The sequence below is a fragment of the Gobius niger genome, assembly GCF_951799975.1.
Source record: "Gobius niger genome assembly, chromosome: 8".
Taxonomy (NCBI): domain Eukaryota; kingdom Metazoa; phylum Chordata; class Actinopteri; order Gobiiformes; family Gobiidae; genus Gobius; species Gobius niger.
In genome coordinates this window covers 3,915,384-3,935,904 of record NC_136859.1, presented here as the reverse complement: position 1 = coordinate 3,935,904, position 20,521 = coordinate 3,915,384, and the positions used below count along the sequence as shown (strand labels likewise).

General features: G+C 44.1%; 1 protein-coding gene across 1 annotated transcript in view; it reads right to left on the bottom strand.

The window, feature by feature from the left end:
• The window catches only part of LOC306966800 (uncharacterized protein), a 45,270-nt gene extending 31,185 nt beyond the window's left edge, over positions 1 to 14,085 (bottom strand). The window contains exons 1-2 of the mRNA XM_079561616.1: positions 13,838 to 14,085; positions 909 to 1,165 (exon numbers count right to left, since the gene is read on the bottom strand). Of these exons, the coding sequence (XP_079417742.1) occupies positions 909 to 1,165; positions 13,838 to 13,985 (405 nt within the window). The 5' untranslated portion in view covers positions 13,986 to 14,085. The remainder of the gene's footprint in view (positions 1 to 908; positions 1,166 to 13,837) is intronic.
• Positions 14,086 to 20,521: the final 6,436 nt, after the last annotated feature.

The window sequence follows — 20,521 nt, the reverse complement described above, 5'->3', positions numbered from 1 at the left end:
GAGCAGCAAGAAGGAGAGCCTGAGGAGAGGCAACAGGGAGGACCAGAGGAGAGGCAACAGGGAGGACCCGAGGAGAGGCAAACCAGGCAACAAGGAGAGCCTGAGGAGTGCCAAACTGGGCCACACGGAGGACCCCAAAAAGAGGTAACCGGGCAACAAGGAGGACCCCAAAGACAGGTAACCGGGCAACAAGAAGGACCCCAAAGAGAGGTAACCCAGCGTCAAGGAGAACCCCGAAGACAGGTAACCGGGCAACAAGGAGGACCCCAAAGAGACGTAACCCGGCCACATGGAGGACCTGAGAAAAAACTAGAGCTGGGCGATTTTTTCCCCCTAAAAATAACTCGATTTAGGATTCAATTCGAAAAAATAAATAAATAAATCTCTGAATCAATTTGACTTACCAACTCGATTTTAAATCAAATCGATTTTTACCCAGCCCTAGAAGAAGCTCGAAAGAGGGCCAGAAGAGAGGCTAACTGGGCCACAGGGAGGACACGGGTTTCATCACTAAAACAACAGCGTGAAAAAAAACAGGCTTAAACTGGGGCTGAGGAACTTAGTGGAGAAAGTCTGAAGCAGTTCCTCTCTCAGCAGTTTATGTCCCGAGTCAGTGCCGTAATGTGAGCACCCGAGCTTTAAGTGTTTACTCCAAACATCTCCAACAGCTGATGACAGGTCCAAACTGTCCCGAGGCTCGTTCACTAAGGATTTCACTCAAGACACTTCCCAAAGGAGCGCTTCATCTGCTAACTCAACTTTTTACTTATGTTCCTCATTCATATTTTTTGTCAGAAAACATCAGATGACTCCCCCTTCCATGTTTATGTCAGTATGTGTGAAATTGACGTCTCTGTATTTATTTATTTCCCCCCTTCACCTGCAGCGCCCCGCCCTGACCCTCTCACCTCTCTGAGCTCCTCCAGAGCGCTGCTGTGGTTGGACGTCACATGCCTCAGCCTGTCCAGGAACATGTCCCTGCTCCTGGCCTCCGCCTCCCTCTGCTGCCCCCTGGTGGTGGCCCCCGCCTGGCTCCGGGGCAGGGTGCTGGGGGAGTTGGGGGCCGATCTGAAGGCAGTGACCTGTTTGGACGAGGAGGAGGAGGAGGAGGAGTGGTACTTCTTCAGCAGGACGTCGGGGTTGGCGTACAGCGCCGTGGACGAACCTGCGGACGGAGAGAGAGACGGGGATTTAACCTCTGAACTCCCGCCTGAACCGAGAGCATTTTCTCCAGTTTAGCTTTACCCAAATCCTGTAGGCCAGTGTAGCACCTCATTTGAAAGCTACAAAACTCATCTAAAATGGATCTTTTCCCTCACGTCATCAGATTTATTCAACTCATTTTGCAGCTTTTTTGTCATTTTTTTAAATACATTTTTTGTCACATTTTTGTCACATTTTTTGTCTTTTTTTAAGAAATGTTTTGTCTTTTTTTGTCACGTTTTTTGTCATTTTTTGTCACATTTTTGTCATTTTTTCGTCACTTTTTTGTCACATTTTTTGTCATTTTTTTGTCTTTTTTTGTCATTTTTTGTCATTTTTTTGGTCATTTTTTAGTCTTTTTTAGTCTTTTTTTAAGAAATGTTTTGTCTTTTTTTGTCACATTTTTTGTCTTTTTTTAATAATTTTTTTGTAATTTTTTGTCACATTTTTGTCATTTTTTCGTCACTTTTTTGTAACATTTTTTTTGTCAAATTTTTGTGTTTTTTTGTCATTTTTTTGTCTCTTTTTGTCATTTTTTTGGTCATTTTTTAAGAAATGTTTTGTCTTTTTTTGTCACGTTTTTTGTCATTTTTTAAAAATCATTTTTGGGCCATTTTTTGTCAAATTTTTCGTCTTTTTTAATACATTTTTTGTCACATTTTTTGTCATTTTTTTGTCACATTTTTGTCATTTTTTCGTCACTTTTTTGTCACATTTTTTTGTCAATTTTTTGTCTTTTTTGGTCATTTTTATTGTCATTTTTTTGTCATGTTTTGTCATTTTTTGGTCTTTTTTTGGTCTTTTTTTGTCTTTTTTGTCACATTTTTGTCATTTTTTCGTCACTTTTTTGTCACATTTCCATCATTTTTTTCGTCTCAGTTCTGTTGCTATTTTCACACCTTTTTTCCAGAAGCTTTTGGACTGGGGTAAAGCCAAACTGGAGAAAATGTGCTCGGTTCAGGTGGGAGTTATGGGGTTAAGGAACAAGGCTGTCATTGTGCATGTTTTAGGAAGCACCAGGAGGAAACACACCTCGACACAGCGAGGAAATTGGGGTGAGGAGATTAAATAAAGATTGATAATGATAATAGTTTGAGGAGTTTATGGAATTAATCAGAGACGCCAAGGCAAAAACTAGAGGAAAGAAGCCGCTAAAAGACAGCTATGAAGGTAAGCTACGTGCAGTGGTTATGCCTGCTAAAAGTTTGCTAACAGCAGCTGAAGTTGTGCTAACGCAACGTCAGGCCCTCCAGCATAAAACCTTTGGCCCCCAAGAGAATTTTGAAGAAACATTTATTCATAAATCAGAGACCAAATACGTGAAAAGGACTCTAAAATGTGAAAAATACTGTCAATATTTTCACATTTCCCAGCAAAACACCGCATTAGGTCATATGTTATGTGCAAAAGTTATATTTGTAGAAAAAAGGTGCATTACTTTGGGCTACAATTGTGAGTTTCGGCCCTTGGCGTTTTGGAAATGAAGAAAATCGGCCCTCCATGACACAAACTTGCCTACCCCTGCCATAGGGTGACAATGGCGCAGTTGGTTGAGCGGGTCATCTCATGATTGGAAGACACTCCTTGGGCAAGACACTTCCCTTTGCCTCCGGTAGTGTTTGGGTGTCTGGTTCCTTGCTGTAAAGTGCTTTGGCCTTGTGAAGGTAGAAAAGCGCTATATGAGTTGAGACCATATACCATTTACCAGCTAAGGTGCTGCTAACGCCAGCTAAAATTGTGCTAACAGCAGCTAAATGCTATCATCTGCAAAATCACCTTTTTCAACAGTGATGTGAAATATTAATTCTTTACAGAGGGTTGTTCTCTCTCCTCCGGCCAATCAGAGCCCAGTCTGATCATTCACGTCACATTAGTTTCATCCTAAAACTTTTACCTGGTTGACCCGGGTTTGGGTTGGAATTGCAGGTGGAAAAGGCCTGTGTGTGCCCAAAGAATGAGATCTCACTGAGAAACTTGTGGGATGTGCTGGAGAAGGCTTTGGTGAAGAATGAATGCAACACTGGATCTGTTCACATTGCAGCAGCTTCTTGAAATAAAGCCACAGAGAATACGTGCTGTACTCAAAGCTAAAGACGCTACGACCAAATATTAGAGCCTCTGACTTGGTTTTTGTGCTGACTTTTTTATGGTCAGGCGGGGTAGTTTCCTCTTGCTCTTCCATGGCCTACACTTTCCATTCTCATGACAGAACAGTGAAGAGCTCCTGAACTCCTGACCTTTCTCCTTCCTCTCTCTGTGTGACTGAGCAGATGTGATTGATTCAGTTCACCGGAGCCTCCGGGACAAAAACTGGCTCCATATATAAACCTACACTATACCATGACACGCAGTAATGATCTACGAACATACGGCTGCGTGTGAAGGGAGAAGGTCAAATGTCTGTTCATCTGCATCACTGACATGAAGGAGCAGAGGAAACATCAGGGCGGTTTCTCCTTTGGGACATTTCTTATGGAAATATAAAGGAAAACTGTTTTCTGCTTCGCGATGCAACTGGTGCTTCTAATTTAATTTCTTTTAATATTGTCAAATGGTATTCTCTGCTTCATGTTTCTCCTCCATCATGGATAAACCTGTTCCTTTGGCTTGAGACACTGCTGTCACTGAAGTTCACATGTTTGTAGTCCCTTCTTTTCATTTTTATTTAGTTTTCATGAGTCAGCACTTTTTTGTCACATTTTTTTGTCATTTTTTTTAAATCATTTTGTTGGTCATTTTTTGTCATTTCTTTGTCACATTTTTGTCATTTTTTCGTCACTTTTTTGTCACATTTTTGTCACATTTTTTGTCTTTTTTTAATACATTTTTTGTCTTTTTTTGTCACATTTTTTGTCATTTTTTTGTCACATTTTTGTCATTTTTTCGTCACTTTTTTGTCACATTTTTGTCCCATTTTTTGTCTTTTTTAATATTTTTTTTGTCATTTTTTTATCACATTTCTGTCATTTTTTTGTCACTTTTTTGTCATTTCTTTGTCACATTTTTGTCATTTTTTCGTCACTTTTTTGTCACATTTTTTTTTCATTTTTTGTCTTTTTTTTAATACATTTTTTTTCTTTTTTTGTCACATTTTTTTTCCATTTTTTTTTCTTTTTTTGTCATTTTTTTTTTATTGTCCAACATATTTCTAAGGATATTTTAGTGTCTGCGTACATTGGTGTATGAATGGGTGAGTGGATCCTTGCTGTAAAGCGCTTTGAGTGCCTAATGTAGGTGGAAAAGCGCTATATAAGTTGAGACCATTTACCATTTACCATTTACCATTTGGATTAGTCTCTTATTTCGGTCTTATTTTAGGAACAAAAAGTCAAATCCCTTCCACACCTGTGCACAAAAAAATGAATAATCAAAGATGGACCAGGTGAGCCGGCCAAACTCAAAATAAAGATGTGGCAAAAGCCGAGACACACGTCCAAACTAAACCAACACCCAAGTGAACAAAGTGAAAAGAACAGGGAAAACAGAACAGTCTCACCTGGTCCAAAGCAAGAAACAATGATCCAAAAAAACAATAACTACTGTACACGGCCTGTAGCACCAGCTGACTCTGGAGCCGAGAGGAGCTGGTGGGAGCGCTCCTCACAGCCAGCCTCTTTAACCTCTTAACCCCCCCCTTGACCAAGTGCGTTTTCTCAGGTCAGCTTTAGCAAGTCTGGTGAAGGTCAGAGTGACTGAAGCGTTGCTGCAATAAAAGCAAAGTGTGGAGTGAGACAGTGTGCAGGGGCTGTTTTTCAAGTCCAGTTCAGCTTTACCCATTTAAAAGTGCACAGACTTTAGGCCAGTGTAATGCTTAATTTGAAAGGTAAGACGTCTAACCTTATAATTTTCCCTCGTGTTATAGTCTTTTTTCCCACTGTTTTTTTTCCGTTGCTCTTTTGTTGCATTTTCATCCTTGTTTTCGTCTCATCTTTGATTGGGGTAAAGCCAAACTGGAGAGAATGTGCTCAGTTCAGGTGGGGGTTCTGAGGTTATAGGCGGAACAGAAGCCAGCGCTCCAGAGGCCCAGAGAGAGAGACTTTTACCCAAACTACAGTCACTATTAACCCTTCCTCACAGGTGAAAAACCCTCAGAGCTATCTTTTATTCCACACACATTAAGAATATCATAAAGACAGGTTTTTACCATCTAAAGAACATAGCCAGAGTCCGCCCCATTCTCTCTCGGGCCAACACGGAGACGCTCATGCATGCTTTTATCACCAGTCGTATCCACTACTGTAATGTCCTGATTTCTGGTCTTCCAAAAAGAGGATCTCAGGTTTACAACTTTTACAAACTTCAGCAGCTCGAGTCCTGACGAAGACCAGGAGGCGGGACCACATTACACCGGTTTGAGAATCGCTGCATTGGCCCCCCGTGTGTTTCAGGATCGATTTTAAAGTTCTTTAAATGTTTTTTAAATGTCTTAATGGTCTTGGTCCTTCTTATCTTTCAGAACTGCTTTCATCAACTCAGTCTCCTGTCTCCCGACCTCAACATTACTGAAGATCTGTGGATAAACTTTTATCATGGGGCTCTGCGCTTCATAACCAACTGTCGACCTCTTACTCACCACTGCTTGTTATTCTCTAAAGTGAATTGGGTTGGACTTCAGGCTCGTCGACTTTCTCATTGGTATGTTTTTATTTACAAGGCGCTTCTTGGAAGGCTGCCTTCTTATTTATCTGTCTTTTAAAAGTGAAGCAGAGTCAGCGTAGTCTTCGTTCTAATGACACCGTGCACTATGTTGTGCCTGTTGTGCGACTGACTTGGGAAAGATGCTTTCAGTTATTCGGCTCCATTTACATGGATCCTCCCGCAGAAGGACTTCAAAATCACGGACCTTATTTCTTTGAATAGTTTCAAGTCTCTTGTGATGTCAGTCCAGTCCAGATCATCTGTGTGTGAATGTTTTAACTAATGTTGTGTATGTTTTTAAATGTATGGAAACCAAGTGTTGCTGCCCATCTTGGCCAGGTCTCTCTTGTAAAAGAGATCTAAGATCTCAATTGGACTAACCCGGTTAAATAAAGGCTAAATAAAAAATAAAAAACCTTACGGACCTTCGCTCCTTCGGCAGGGGTCTCCTAGTTATTCCTAAAGTCAACAAAAAGACTCATGGTGAGGCGTCTTTCCAATATTACGGCCCTCGCCTCTGGAACCACCTGAGGAGGAGCTCAGGGCTGCAGAGAACGAAAATGTTTTTAAGAGCAGCTCAAGACCCACCTTCTTAGCTTAACTATTTATTTAATCCTAATATGTAATATATATACGGGAGGTTGTGCCAGGCGTATTGTTTTAAATGTTTGCTTTGTGATACCTTTCGGAATGATAAGCGCTTTATAAATAAGTATGATTGATTGACAAAATACCAAAAGTAAATTACCAAAACGAGAGTAATAAGCAAAATGGTATTAGGCCCAAAGTGCTTTACAGTAAAGAACCAGCTACCCATTCACTCTCTCATTCAAACACCAGTGTTCGCAGCCATTTCCGTGCAAATACGGAAAAAACACAAGGAAAAATATATAAAGAATATTTTAAAAAAGGCAAGCAACGGGGGAAAGCTTGAACACTTCCCAGGGGCAGATAACAGCTTTAGTCTCCGCTACTTTTAATATAGTTTTTGTCTAGTTATTGTCAGTGCTTTGGCTAAAATTCTGTTCAAATGAGTCAGTGTAACATGGCCTTGCCAAAATGAAAAGCTAAACGCTCCTCCTCCTCTTCCTCAGTGTTTTCTGCTTCACCTCCTCCTCCTCCTCCTCTTCCCTCCGTCCTCTGGACCTACACAGCGCCTTCCACCCCAGTGCCCAGCCACAGCCCGCGGACGAATCTTCTGCAGCGCGCACACCGATTTATCCGCTGATCGGAGCCGACGTACTTTAGTTATTTTTACTTTGGGCTTCAGCAAATCAGGCGACTGTGGTCAAATGATGGTTCGAACATATGCACGGATAAAGACTGAATAACAAAGTTGGATTTAGAAATGACTGTTTGACTTGAGGATGTTTGGGTTTTGAACTAAGGAGGCTTCACATGAGTCAATATACTTTAAAAATGCTTGGTACCGATTCTAAAACATTTGGACGTTTCTTTCCAAAACCGTGTCTGTCCCATGAAGTTGCATCGGGCCCTGTTACATTATCCCATGACATTTTAGAACAAAACCTATTCTGCTTTAGCCAAACATTTCTCATTGTAGCGACGAGTTGGGCGGCTCAAGTCGCTTCTCCGCATCGTCATCATCGTCTGCGCTGACACACATTTCACCGATCTCCAAAACATCCTTCAGATTTTGGAAACGCAACCAAATCCAAGTAATGAACAAAACAAACTCAGAGTTACGGCGAGAGCAGAGTCCATCAGTGTCGATCAGCAGAGACACAAACACTGACCCTCTGTTTCCTCCGCGCTCACACTAACTCATGCTGGGTTCGTGCTGGTGTTAGAGGTGTTCATCACACTGGGTCAAGCTGTGAAGTCGTACTATCTCTGAGAGGGTCATTTTCCCTCTTCTGTGGAAGCAGAGACAGACTTGAGTGGTAGGACTAGCGCAATGTCTCAAGTTCATGTCTCCGGGTCCCATATGATGGTTAATAAACTTCAGGCAGGCCTCTTCTTCATCAATCCTCTCGAACACCAACGTTAATTCCCTAACAGGAAGTAAATAATGCTTTCATTTCAATGCCTATAACGGTTAAAGTCTGGGCATATTTCATTTCCAAAGATCTGCTAACGTTCCATAAAACAGAGGAATAGGGAAATGTCATAATTTAACCTCTTACCACCCGCGTTAACTGAGCACATCTAGTCCAGTTCAGCTACACCCAAATCGAAAGATTTCTCGACTGGAGCTTACAGCCTATAGACCAGAGTAACGCCACATTTGAAAGCTACACAATGTATCTTTTTCCTTGTTTAGGTCACATTTTTGTCACTTTTTTTAACCCGTTTTTGTTGCATTTTCAAAACTTTTTTGTTGCTTTTTTGTCGCTTTTGTCTCACGTTTTTGTCTCTCTTTTCTCACGTTTTTCTCTTTCTATTTTGCCCCTTTTTTGTTGCTCTTTTGTGGCATTATGGTCACTCTTTCCATCACTTCTTTGTCACATTTGAATGACTTTTTTGTTGCTCTTTTGTTTCGTTTTAGTGACTGTTTTTGACGCTTTTTTCAAGAAACTTTTAAAGCCACAATGGAACACATGGTCGGTTCAGGTGGGGGTTAAGAGGTTAAATCTTTGCTTTTTGTGGGGTCTGATACACAGCCAATGAAACATCATCTTCAATCCATCTATTTTCTTTCGCTTTATCCGGGGCCGGGTCGCGGAGGCATCAGTCTGAGCAGAGATGCCCAGACTTCCCGATCCACACACACCTCGACCCCGAGGCGGCACCAGGCCACGGAGACAGCGTGTCCTGGGTCTTCAACGAGGCCTCTTTCCAATAGGACATGCCTGGAACACCTCCCGAGGGTTGCAGCCAGGAGATGTCCGAAACAGATGCCGGAGCCACCTCAGCTGCTCCTTTCAATTTGAAGCAGTAGCGACTCTACTCCGAGCTCCTCCCAGGTGACTGAGCTCTTCATATAGAGTGCAAAGGAAACTCAGTCCGACTGCTTTTTTCCGTGACGGTGGCAGAGTTGGTAGAGTGGGTCGTCTCATGATTGGAATGTTGGAAGGTTTGAATCCTGCCTCCCGAAGGTGCACACTGTCCTTGCTTCCAGTGTCTGCGTACACTGGTGTATGAATGAGAGAGTGAATGAGTTCCTTACTGTAAAGCGCTTTGGGCCTGATGAAGGTAGAAAAGCTTTATATAAGTCGAGTCCATTTACCCAGATCTCATGACCATAGGCGAGGTTGGGAACGTCAATCGATCGATAAATCGAGAGCTTTCCCCCCGACTCAGCTCCCTCTTCACCACAACAGTCCGATACAGCGACCGCATCACTGCTCGATCTCACGCTCCATCCGCCCCTCACTCGTGAACACGACCCCGAGACACTTGAACTCCTCCACTTGAGGCGAGGACTCTCCACCGACCTTGGAGAGTCCTTAACCACGCCACGGTACGTATTTCTCTTCACACTCGGCTGCAAACCGCCCCAGTGCAGCAGAAGGTTCTGACTCAGTGAAGCAAACAGAACATCATCTACAAACATCATCTTACAATATGTTGTTAAGGGAAAACCATAGATGGATCTAAATGAAACGTAAATGTCATACCTCGCCATGTTTTTCGATGACATTTAAGGTTTTGGCAGAGTTCATTTAATGACTCAACACAGCCCTGTCACGCCTCCTCTTTGGTCTTTCACTGACTCTCCACGTGTCCAACACATGTCAGTCTGGACAGTGAAAGACACAAAAGTCAAATTAAACATGTAAAACTGCCGAAGCTCCCCACACAACAACACAAAGCTGGAGTCGCCCCGGTCGAAATGGCGGAACACCCAAAAACACCCCACTCGTCTCCACGTACGCTGATTCTCATCCTGACTAAGTGCGACAGCCTTATTTTAGTCTGGCACACTTTGCCCCGGGCGCTTTGACTCATCGGCCACTGCGTCTCCAGCCCACACAGAGGCTCCTCGTCATGTGCTCCACACGGTTAGCGCTCCCTCCGCTCCGTCTTTTCGGCGGCCGTCCCCGAGCGTGACGCGGTGACGGCGAGGGGAGCGCGGCGAGCTGACACGATGACATTAGCTGTTGTGAAGAGGGAGGGGGGGGGGTTTGCAGATGTGCCGGAGCTAACCAGGCGAGACGGCGGAGAGGCGTGGGCGCGTATTTATAGCACGTCAAGTAATGCTTTTAATTGTGCCGCAGAATAAAGCATTTACTCCTCGTCATGTTGGTCGTGTGTGTTTTATTCACAGATCATACACATGTTCAGAAACTACAGGGTCTTAGCTTTCAAATGGGGCATTGAACTGGCAAAAAAGCAACAAGAATTGGACAAAAACGTGCCGGAAAAGCAACAATAACACAGTAAAAATGTTCTATAAAAGCGCCATATAAATCTGTCCATGTGTTGAGTTCATTTTACAATAACTCCAGAACAGCAGGTGGCGCTGTGCAGGGAAGAAGCTTTGTCCCCGTCGTGTTGCCGTATAAAGGTTGAATTCAGGTGCGATTCTTGCGTTTTTGAAGCTGCAAAGTTATTTTTCCTCTAACTTAGAGAGATACTACTGACGACTATTTTCAGTAACAAGTAATCTAACGCATTACTTTTTCCAAACCAGTAATCAGAGTAAAGTTACTTTGCCGAGTCACTGGGATTTACTATTCCAAAATGGGGGCGGCGGTGGCACAGCTGGTAGAGCGGGTCGTCTCGCGATTGGAAGGTCGTGGGTTCGTATAGATACAGACGGCATCTCTGGAAGCGCCCATATATGGTCATGTTTGAAAACAGTTAAGGGGGAAAACAATTGAGAAAAATCTATACTTTCTTTAATTATTCAAAAACTACTTTAACAAACGCTGAAATATGAATAAAGTTTTCTACTAAATAAAGATACAAAGACAAGGGGAGGAGAAAAGTGGTTCAACAGCCCATAAATACTTAAAATATGGAGAATGCTAACCTGATGCTACATGTTAGCATCGGGCTAATGCTAACGGTTAGCTAGCGCTAGCTACAACTGCCGTTTTTTCACTTTTACTGAACAATCTGCAGTGAGAAAATATCCATATGAGCCCGATTTTCACTTGACTATTTATGTGTGATAAATAAGTTCATATTCCACCAGAAAATGGCTAAAAAGAGTGAAAAATTGTGTTTCTCTAAAGATTATATTTTCCCCTTCGGCGAAGCCACGCCCCCTTCTATGACGAGATGCCGTCTGTATCTATCCCAGCTCCTGAAGTTGCACACTGTCTTTGTGTCCTGGGGCAAGACACTTCACCCTCCTTCCCTCCAGTGTCTGAGTACACTGGTGTATGAATCAGAGAGTGAATGGGTGACTGGTTCCTTACTGTAAAGCGCTTTGGGCCTGATAAAGGTAGAAAAGCACTATATAAGTTGAGTCCATTTACTATTCTGTCATTTTCGGAAAAAATATACATTTCTTTTTTCTTACACGACTCACGACATAAACATATAATAGAGAGATGGAAATATGTCACTATTCTGAATCTATGGCAGCTTTGATGATGTAACTGTTAAAATGCACTTCCAATAAATCAAGTACTAACTAGTTAAAGCAGTACTAAGTAACTCATAAGCGCAACTGCAGGTGTCGTAGCAAGATTTTTTAACTTATTAATTGTCTTGGAGAGTAAATACTACGCTGACGGGAAAGGCGAAGGGACAGAGGGATATTGTTCATCCAATTATACAATGGAAATATTTTTTTTCACTCAAACTTGGCTGTAAATACTGTTTAAAGTGACGTTAGTCCGCAGTTAGCTTTGCCCGTTAGCCTGTTAGCTTCTTCTTCGTGATTTCATTAGTGTGTATTGCTTGCTCGGTGACATGCATGGTTTTCTGGCCAGAGACACCGGGGGAGATGAAAGACCCCCCAATCATCCCATAAACACTTGTATTACCCCCACAGGGACTAAAAGGATTTATTAAAGGAATAGGCCACCGTTTTTACATACTAAAATATGTTCTTACCTCACTTTAGTCGAGTTAATATATCCCCGTCTGGTCTTTGTCCGTGCGCTCTGTCACGCAAACGGAGCACATACGCAGCCTCTCCCACATGTCAAATAGCTCCGAAAAAGCTCACGATAGAAGCTACCAAGCTCTTCCACGTGTTCCCTATTTAAATAAAGTTACGTGAAGTGTTTTCATGCGAAGTATATTTACACAGAAATGTAACATGTCGATTTTATAAGCAAATAAAGAGGGGGACTATATTGTGAGGCATAATGATACGAGGAGCAAAACGTCCGCGCAGTAACTCCTAAAGGTTATTGACGGAAGTGAGCAGGGGAAGTCTTTAGGAGTTACTGCGCGGACGCTGTGCTCCTCGTATCATTACGCCTCACAATATAGTCCCCCTTTTCATTTGCTTATAAAATCGACACGTTACATTTCTGTGTAAATATACTTCGCATGAAAACACTTCACGTAACTTTATTTAAATAGGGAACACGTGGAAGAGCTTGGTAACTTCTATCGTGAGCTTTTTCGGAGCTATATGACATGTGGGAGAGGCTGCGTATGTGCTCCGTTTGCCTGGCAGAGCGCACGGACAAAGACCAGACGGGGATTTATTAACACGTCTAAAGTGAGGTAAGAACATATCTTAGTATGTAAAAACGGTGGCCTATTCCTTTAAGGTAAACACGTTACTTAGTACTGCTTTAACTAAGTTTTGAAAGAGTAATTTGAAATCAGTAATCTGTGGCAACACTGCTCATTAAAACAGATTTGGACTTTAAAAATAATATAATAAATGATCTTTATTACAACAGTCCTACAAGTGCATTGACAAGAGTTAATAAAATTCAACAGTTAAAACGCTGCAAGATCATGGCCTCTCAATAGGACGGCCCAAACACTGCGTTTCTCCGGTCGTTCCATAAAAACGAGTTAAAATCATGAACTGACTAAGAGTTTAGTTTGGGTCGCACTGAGGGAGGACCACGCAGGAGCAGCATTCTCAAAATGGGGACGAATAAAGATTTGGAAACACAAACCAGTAAGTCTTTGGGGCAAAAGGGTTTGCTTTGGCACATAAACCTCCCACTTTGAACAGTTAAAGGAACTATACATAATTTTTTATTTCAAGCAATGAAAGAGGGAGCCAATGAATGATATGAAACTCATTCATTACATATTTGTAATACATCGATTCTTTCCTGGAGTTTATGTGAGCACATTTCACACTTTTCAGGGTCATTGTCCCAGCAATGCAAGAAAACACCTAAGAGTTCATGAAATTGACGGACAGTCTGACAGATTTGGAGATGCTGATTTCCACCTCAGTGTGAGGCAGCTGGGATGAGGATCAGCACCTCTAAATCTGAGGCCATAGTTTTCCACATGAAAAAGGTGCTTCCTCTCTCTAGGTCATTGGAGGAGTTCAAGTATCTCCTGGTGGCCTCCCTCGGGAAGCGTTCTGGGCATGTCCAATTGGGAGGAGGCCCCCGGGAACACCCAGGACACGCTGGAGGGACTATGTCTTTGTGGCCTTGTGTCACGTCGGGGTCCCCTGACAACATCTGGAGGAAGGGTACAGGGACAGGGAAGTCTGGGCATCTCTGCTCAGACTCCAGATAATGAGCTAGGAAATGGATGGATGGAGCAGTGGTTCCCAACCTTTTTGTCTCGCGTACCCCTTAACTCTAAGGTACAGTCTAAAAAGCAATCCTTTTACAGCAAATTATCATTAAAAAGAGGATGTATTTTAAATAATATTGAAATACGGTTCAGTTTCACCTTCGTAGATCTGACATATTTACAAGTACCCGCTGCGAAATGCTTGTGTACCCTGTCTGGGAAACTAAATGTGTTCCACTAAAAGGAAAACATCAGGTATAGTTCTTTCTACAGCAATTACTTTCACATAAGTAAAATCTGACTGAGCTACTTTTACTTTTATTGCAGTAATATCTGACCATCCTGTACTTTGATATGAGTGTCTCCTTCTTTGTCCCAGAGCTCAGCAGTATCATGAAACCCGTCTGACCTGTGGCGCCTCTGTGCTCCTGCGCTCCGCGAGGGTCTCCGTGAGGGCCCCCGTGAGGGCCCCCGTGAGGGTCCCCGCTCTGGGCCGGTCTGTGGAGCAGGTTGCCCTCGCTGCCCGCCCTCATCAGCCGCTCCCCGATCCTCAGCATGCACGAGCGGTCGCCCCTCTGCGGCGGCGCGGGGCTCTTGTGCTGCGGGCCCAGCAGCCGGGGCAGCCCACAGCGGGGCAGGGACGAGGACAGCGACGGCCGGGACATGTCACCGCCGGACTGTGGGAGGCAGAGTCGGAGGAGCCGGTTTTACTCTCGCTCTCCCCTCACTCGCTCTCTCTCTCTCTGGTCATGTGACTGGGAACAGCAAAAGAAAAGCCATGTTTACAACCAGTGCTTCCTGTAAGTCACCATGAATATACTACTGTGCATACGGGGCTGGTCGTCACGAGGGTTGGTTGTCACTTCGCTTTTTATAGGAGGCGCTGTGACTCGATAATGTCACTGAAGTTTAACCTCTTAACCCCCACCTTAACCCCTTAACTCCCACCTGAACCGAGCACATTTTCTCCAGTTTGGCTTTACCCCAGTCCAAAAGCCTCTGGAAAAAAGCTGTGAAAATAGCAACAAAACTGAGACGAAAACAATGATGGAAATGTGACAAAAAAGTGAGAAAACATTGACAAAAAAGTGACGAAAAATTGATGAAAAAGTGGCAAAAATGTCACAAAAATGTTACAAGAAATTGAAAAAAAATTGACAAAAAAATGACAAAAATGTGACAAAAAATGACAAACATTTGATAAAAAATAGACAAAAAAATGACAAAAAAATGTCAAAAATGTGATAAAAAAAATACAAAAATGTGATAAAAATTTGACAAAAAATAAATAAATAAATAACAAAAATGTGACAAAAAATTACCAAAAAAATGACAAAAAAATTACAGAAAATGAGTTGAATACCTCTACAAAAAAATGATAAATAAAATAAAGTAAAATAATCTGATGACGTGAGGAAAAAGATCCTCTCGGTTCAGGCGGGAGTTAAGAGGTTAACTGAGCACATTTTCTCATGTTTGGCATTACCCAAATCTAAAATGCTAATGCTAATGCTAATCTAAAATCCTGAAAAGAAAGAATGAAAATATCGGCGAACACGAGACGTAAACGAGGATGATAACACGACAAAAAAGGGACAAAAATGACAACGCAAGGAAAAATCTTGGCTCAGTTTGTAGGTCTTAGCTTTCAAATGAGGCGTTACACTGGCCTATAAGCTGTAAACTCTCCGTCAAGAAGCTTTTAGATTTGGGTAAAGCTGTGAAATGTTTTCATTCACTCAACATTTGAATGAGAAGATGATTTGTTTTCTCCGTCTGTCCAGTATTGAGCTGAACAGTAATTGAGCTTTGAAGTTAAAGCCATGTGAGGCTAGGATAATCGATATTCGATATAGGGCCCGACCGATATATCGGCTGGCTGATATTAGGATATTTTCAGTATCGACTATCGGCCAAAATCGGACGATAAAAAGGCCGATATCTCTGGAACCATAAGTGATAGAAACTTACCATTTTTTGTTTTGGAATCTACTGATTTCTGTCTTTCAAACAAGCTCCCTCTGAAGTAACTACTAAACATAATTATACAGCGCCCCCTGCTGTCACAGTTCAACACTGACACATTTAGAAGCTTCATACTCGGGATTATAGACAGTTCTAAAATTTGGTCAGAAATATCAGTGGTGCAGACCGACATCGGCCAATCAAAATACCCGATAATTGTTTTGTTTTGTTTAGTTTATTGATAGGACAGTGAGCAGTCACATTAAAAAGATGCTGCACCAGATTTAGCACTAAGCTAATTGAATGAAATAAAACCATACATTTAAACTCTAGAACCATTACTTGATTCTGTTGCTGAAAACAAGCCATTGTCCATTTTTAAGAATAAAATGTCTCATTTTAATATGAAAACATTGCATTTATATATTTTCATATTTTCTCTAAATGATTCTATTTCTTACCCCAGTTCTCCGGCAGCTTTTCTCTTTAAAAGCTCTCAAAGTCAAAAGTTCAGTTTCTGAGTTTTAGTCCAGTGAGACTTTGGCGATTAAAGAGAGACATCTTATACTTATTGAAAACTGGTTTTAGCGAAAGGATCTGGCAGCCCAATGAGTGACGAGTCGTTCTGCTTTATAATCTGCTAACCTACAGCAAATATCAACCGTTCTAAGTCAGTGTTTCTCAACAATTTAATGGTTTAATCACATTTAAGGCCTTGATTTTGGCACATAACAGACTAAAGTAGTGATTCTATGCTGTTTCTGTAGAAATATTAAAAGAAATGTTTTCCGAGAAAGGCTTGTGACCCACTTTTGGTCCCGACCCACCGGTTGAGAACCACTGTTTTAAGTAATAGTGAATAAATCGATACTCATTTGTTGAGGAAATAAAAGCAATAAATCGTACCTTTCACGTTCAAAAAGCTCCTCCAAGTCAGTCCTCCTCTCGTCTGTCCTCCGCCATGTTAACCCCTCATCCGTGGTATCGTCTTATATACAGTGTCTTCCCTAAATCAGTCCTTATAGAATCTCCTCCGATCTCGCAGCTCGTTCCCGCTCTGCCCTCGCTGTCTCCGGTCGCGTGGTCCATTCCTCGAGTTCATTCTGTCCATTCACATCACTGTCATCTTCTCTGCCTCCGCCCCGGATCTGCAGCAGAGTGGTGAGCCTGATTCCTGAGATGGAGAAACACTCACTTGATTTTAGGGTCGAGAAAGAAATAAGAAATAAGCTATCAACGTTCTTATAGTTTTTAAAGTATTAAGAGCCTTGTATCAGTGTTAACTTTGTCAACCAAAGTATTTCACAAAGATTTAAAGCAACTTACAGACGGCATCTCTGGACTCGCCCATATATGGTCATGTTTGAAAACAGTTAAACTATTTGGAGAAAAATCTAAACTTTCACTAATTATTCAAAACCTACTTTAACAAATGCTGAATTATGAACATAGTTTTCTAATAAACAAAGACATGGAGAGGAGCAAAGTGGTTCAACAGCCCATAAATACATACATAATGGAGAATGCTAACATGATGCTACATGACACAAGGAGAACATGCAAACTCCACACAGAAAGGAGACCTTCTCGCTGTGAGGCATGAGCGCTAACCGCTGTGCCACCGCCCTTTAAAATGCCTGACCTCCACTAGATGGCGCTAGCTTGTTGCTTGGACCTGAAATATTGCAAGTGTAGCAGAAACTATCCCCAGAATATCGACAAAGATAATCCATCTGATCCGTTGGTCGAGTTCAACGTTCCTCTCCCTCCCCTTATGTCTCTCTTCTCCCCTCTGTCTTCTCCCCTCTGTCTTCTCCCCTCTGTCTTCTCCCCTCTGTCTTCTCCCCTCTCTGTTCTCCCCTCTCCCTTCTCCCCTCTCCCTTCTCCTCTCTCTGTTCTCCCCTTTCCATTCTCCCCCTTTTCTCCCCTCTCTCTTCTTTTCTCTCCTCTCCTCTCTCCCTTCTCTCATCTCTCTTCTCCCTTCTCCCCTCTGCCCTCTCTCTTCTCCCCTCTCTGCTCTCCCCTCTCCCTTCTCTCATCTCTCTTCTCCCTTCTCCCCTCTGCCCTCTCTCTTCTCCCCTCTGCCCTCTCTCTTCTCCCCTCTGCCCTCTCTCTTCTCCCCTCTCTCTTCTTTTCTCTCCTCTCCTCTCTCCCTTCTCTCATCTCTCTTCTCCCTTCTCCCCTCTGCCCTCTCTCTTCTCCCCTCTCTCTTCTCCCCTCTCTCTTCTCCCCTCTCCCTTCTCCCCTCTCTCTTCTCTTCTCTCCTCTCCCCTCTGTTCTCTCTTCTCCCCTCTGCCCTCTCTCTTCTCCCCTCTCTCTTCTTTTCTCTCCTCTCCTCTCTCCCTTCTCTCATCTCTCTTCTCCCTTCTCCCCTCTGCCCTCTCTCTTCTCCCCTCTCTCTTCTCCCCTCTCCCTTCTCCCTTCTCCCCTCTCTCTTCTCCCCTCTCTCTTCTCCCCTCTCTCTTCTCCCCTCTGTCTTCTCCCCTCTCTCTTCTCCCCTCTCCCTTCTCCCCTCTCTGTTCTCCCCTCTCTCTTCTCCCCTCTCTCTTCTCCCCTCTCCCTTCTCCCCTCTCTCTTCTCTTCTCTCCTCTCCCCTCTGTTCTCCCTTCTCCCCGCTGCCCTCTCTCTTCTCCCCTCTCTCTTCTCCCCTCTCTCTTCTCTCCTCTTCTCTCCCCTCTCCCTTCTCCCCCCTCTCTTCTCCCTTCTCTATCCTCCCATCTCCCTTCTCATCTCTCTCTTCTCCCCTCTCTCTTCTCCCCTCTCCCTTCTCCTCTCTCTGTTCTCCCCTTTCTCTTCTCCCCTCTCTCTTCTTTTCTCTCCTCTCCTCTCTCCCTTCTCTCCTCTCTCCCTTCTCCCCTCTGCCCTCTCTCTTCTCCCCTCTCTCTTCACCCTTCTCCCCTCTGCCCTCTCCCTTCTCCCCTCTGCCCTCTCCCTTCTCCCCTCTCTCTTCTCCCGTCTCCCCTCTGCCCTCTCCCTTCTCCCCTCTCTCTAACTCTCGGAGACATGTCTATTGTTGCTGTGCGCTGAGGGGGAAGCTATTGTCCCTGATTTTTCTGTTCCGTTATGCACAACCTGGATCCTGAACCGTGAAAAGTCTCAAACAAACCAGATTTGATCTTTGTCCATTTAAAATACCAGTAGAAATAAAAGATTACAATCTACAAATACTGATGCGTAGAATCATGTGTGTGGATTAAGTTTTAAAGTGACCTGTAGTTTATGCTTTGAGCAGCAGGGGGCGCCCCAACAGCACGAATAAACACACGCTGCTTCAGGCCGCGAGTCAACTCTGCAACTTCTGTCAGATTGTTTTGTTTTTTATTGCCACACTAGAGGGCGCTGTACACTGGTGCTGATATATAATGTGTGTATTGGTATTCCTCTTCTTTTCCAATAATAATTTTCTCATTTGGACTGAAGACACGAGGACAGGACACATTTGAATTGTTTTTATGCCTTTTCCCAAACTTTAATGTCTGGGTTGTTTATGTAATGAGAGTTTTCCTTTTGTTCGTGCCATAAACAAAAGCAGGGCTCCGGGGGTGGATGAGATTCGTCCTGAGTACCTTCAGTCTCTGGATGTTGTAGGACTGTCGTGGCTGACACGTCTCTGCAACATTGTGTGGCGGTCGGGGACAGTGCCCCTGGATTGGCAGACCGGGGTGGTGGTCCCTCTCTTTAAGAAGGGGGATCGGAGGGTGTGCTCCAATTACAGAGGAATCACCCTCCTCAGCCTCCCCGGTAAGGTCTACTCCAGGGTGCTGGAGAGGAGGATCCGGCCGATGGTCGAACCTTGGATCCAGGAGGAACAATGCGGTTTTCGTCCTGGTCGTGGCACACTGGACCAGCTCTATACCCTCCATCGGGTGCTCGAAAGCGTTCGACCGCGTCCCTCGTGGTGCCCTGTGGGGGGTGCTCCGGGAGTATGGGGTCCGGGGCCCTCTGCTAAGGGCTGTCCGTTCCCTGTATGACCGCAGCAGGAGCTTGGTTCGCATTGCCGGCAGTAAGTCAGACCTGTTCCCGGTGCGTGTTGGTCTCCGCAGGGCTGCCCTTTGTCACCGGTTCTGTTCATTACTTTTATGGACAGAATTTCTCGGCGCAGCCAGGGGCCGGAGGGTGTCCGGTTTGGGAGCCTCAGAGTCTCATATCTCTGCTGTTTGCAGATGTTGTTGTTCTGTTGGCTTCAACAAACCAGGACCTTCAGCTGCTCTGGGGCGGTTTGCAGCCGAGTGTGTAGCGGCCGGGATGAGGATCAGCGCCTCCAAATCCGAGGCCATGGTTCTCCACCGGAAAAAGGTGGCTTCCCCTCTACAGGTCGGTGGGGAGTCCTTACCTCAAGTGGAGGAGTTCAAGTATCTCGGGGTCTTGTTCACGAGTGAGGGACGGATGGAGCGTGAGATGGACAGACGGATCGGTGCAGCGTCAGCAGTGATGCGGTCGCTGTATCGGTCTGTCGTGGTGAAGAGGGAGCTGAGTCGGGGCAAAGCTCTCGATTTACCGATCGATCTACGTTCCCACCATCACCTATGGTCATGAGATTTGGGTCATGACCGAAAGGACAAGATCGCGAATACAAGCGGCCGAAATGAGCTTCCTTCGCAGGGTGGCTGGGCGCACCCTCCGAGATCGGGTGAGGAGCTCAGTTACCCGGGAGGAGCTCGGAGTAGAGTCGCTGCTCCTTCATTTTGAAAGGAGCAGCTGAGGTGGCTAGGGCTCTGTTCCGGGTGCCTCCTGGTCCAAAGACCCAGGACGCGCTGGTGGGACTATGTCTCTGAGCTGGCCTGGTGTCGCCTCTGGGTCAGAACAGCTGGAGGAGGTGTGTGTGGATCGGGAAGTCTGGGCATAGACTTAGACTGCTGCCCCCGCGACCCGGCCACGGATAAAGCCGAAGAAAATGGATGGATGGAACCCGGATGTAGCAATTTTGGTAAATATTGTTTTATAGCAGTAGGTTCAGCATTAATGGGCCTGATTAATAATATGTTCAGTAACTCTCTGTTGAGTTTCAGAAATATTGATTGTGGTATTAAAGAGTTCTTTGTAGTTTCTCGCACATCTGCGAACCCGGAAGTAGAGCTGTGACGTCACCACTTAAACTATAGAACGTGATTTAACTGTTGCCGGGCTA